This window comes from Poecilia latipinna, unplaced genomic scaffold (genome assembly GCF_001443285.1).
Source record: "Poecilia latipinna isolate Pla-1442-1.1 unplaced genomic scaffold, P_latipinna-1.0 Scaffold4087, whole genome shotgun sequence".
In the NCBI taxonomy this organism is placed as follows: Eukaryota; Metazoa; Chordata; class Actinopteri; order Cyprinodontiformes; family Poeciliidae; genus Poecilia; species Poecilia latipinna.
Window position 1 is genome coordinate 41,637 of NW_015116703.1, and position 1,902 is coordinate 43,538.

General features: G+C 38.4%; 2 protein-coding genes and 1 long non-coding RNA gene across 5 annotated transcripts in view; 1 reads left to right on the forward strand and 2 right to left on the reverse strand.

The window, feature by feature from the left end:
• LOC106942172 (uncharacterized) overlaps positions 1-1,902 on the reverse strand; it is a 52,887-nt gene that overhangs the window by 38,075 nt on the left and 12,910 nt on the right. The gene's annotated exons all lie outside the window — the stretch shown is intronic.
• The window catches only part of LOC106942174 (uncharacterized), a 14,051-nt gene that overhangs the window by 5,880 nt on the left and 6,269 nt on the right, over positions 1-1,902 (forward strand). For both annotated transcript variants that reach the window (XM_015025378.1, XM_015025379.1), the window contains exon 2: positions 1,185-1,517. In XM_015025378.1, the coding sequence (XP_014880864.1) occupies positions 1,185-1,517 (333 nt within the window). The remainder of the gene's footprint in view (positions 1-1,184; positions 1,518-1,902) is intronic.
• Positions 1,222-1,902, reverse strand: part of LOC106942178 (uncharacterized) — a 7,082-nt gene continuing 6,401 nt past the window's right edge. For both annotated transcript variants that reach the window (XR_001423568.1, XR_001423569.1), the window contains exon 3: positions 1,222-1,305. This is a non-coding gene — a long non-coding RNA (uncharacterized LOC106942178). The remainder of the gene's footprint in view (positions 1,306-1,902) is intronic.

The window sequence follows — 1,902 nt, forward strand, 5'->3', positions numbered from 1 at the left end:
ACACTTTGACTAGGCCGTCTCTGTGCTGTGGTGAGCACGAAAACTAGACTGGAAGGAGTCAAAGTGATTCATTATTGTTAGAAGTTATTTATTTGTTTAAAAACTGCCTTTTCAAAAGACACAACACCCCTTTTAATAACTCTATATTCAGTTTTAGGTCTGTTGAATTATTGTTTTATAAAATAAAATACCCCAGATTATCATAAAAACACAAAATCATAAGGGCAAATGTAATTCAAGTTTAAATTTTAGATCTTAATGATTTTTAGAGTCCTATCGACTCTAAATCTGAGCCATGTTTTCTTTTTTTCTCATGTTGTTGCGGTTGGGGATGGAAAGTTTTGTTCCTCCGCAGAACGTCTCCATCTAAAGACTGACCTCTGGTGATGGAAAGAGGAAGCTGGTCACACTGGTTTCTCACTCCGACACCAACTGGTTGCTGGTTTTCTGCAGACAGAGAACAAAAGTTTCATCAAGACACTCATGCTGAGTTAAACTCATAATTATTCCAACAATTTAAAATCTTTTCAGTTGACCGCCATCTTTGTTCTGACTGGAGGTAATATTTATGTTTTGGAGCGACTCAAACCAGAACCTGATGAGAATAAAAGTTTTATCAGCTTGTATTTTAAATCCTTTTCCTCAAACAGAAGAAAATGTATCCAGGCTCTTTTTGAAAGTTATTATTCAGGCTGTTTATTGATGCCTTCATTACACATAGTGGACTCTTCCAAAAAGATATGTATTAACAATAAATGCTTATTAAAAATTCTAACATCATTTTTCAAAAGCTCAGGTAACATTAGTGGCTCTGTGTTGTAAAGACGACTGAAACCTTTGATCTCATCAAATAAACCATCAAAATATCAAAGGAAACATGAAAAAGCTGCACAGCTGTGATAAGAAAGGTTTGGTTGCTGTAATATTTCCTTCTGATTTTTGACAAGTTTTAAACATTTCTTTATTAAAATGTAGAAAAAATATTTTCACTATGAAAAAAGTTTAATCTGAATATGACAGCTGGATAATTGTAGGATTCCCTGTACATGAAAAATACAGATTTAATGTGTAGTTTGTTTATAAAAGTGTTATGATGGAAACTCTGAGTTGGTCAGAGTTCATGGGTAATTGAAGCAGATCTTGTGGTTTCTCTCAGCAGACACTGATCTTGTTTTTCTCTGCAGCTCTGCAGATCTCCAGCATTCCTGCTGCAGTGAACCAGTTTACTGGATCAGCAGGAGAAGATTTCTCAGGACATTGTGGCTCTTCTTTCTCTGGAAGCAGGAAGATCTTCTGCAGGGAAAACTGTGAGGAAGGAAACGTTCTGATAGAAACCACAAAGAATTCAGCTGAAAACGGACGATACGGCATTGAATATGTCAAAGTTCATGGACCAAACATTTACAGCTTCTACGTGAAGATCTCAGGCCTGACTGAGTCTGACTCGGGTCGGTACAGATGTGGTTTGGGAGAATCCTCAGTGTCCTACCAGGATTTCACTCTCAGTGTTTCAGGATGTGAGTTTCTGCTCAAACGCTTTTACTCTGAAGTTTAACAGATTAATCTTCACATTAATGAACGGATTAACAGGCCTTCTGTCCCACATTCAGCTCCATTTCCTTCAGCTCTCATGAGCGTCTTGCTCCTGCTAAAGAAAAGCCTCCCCACAGCATGATTCTGCCGCTGCCCTGCTTCAGTATGGGTGTGGTGCCCTCAGGTGTCGGTGTTCTGCCACACATCCAGACCAAAACAAAGCTGGTCTCCTCTGAACTGAACCTTCCTGCAGCTTTCTGCAGGTTCCTCCTGCATGAAACGGCTCACAGCTTTCAAACCGAAACTTTGCATCGGCAGAAACCCTGAAACTTGAACCGCACAAAAAAAATAAAATAAAATATATATATA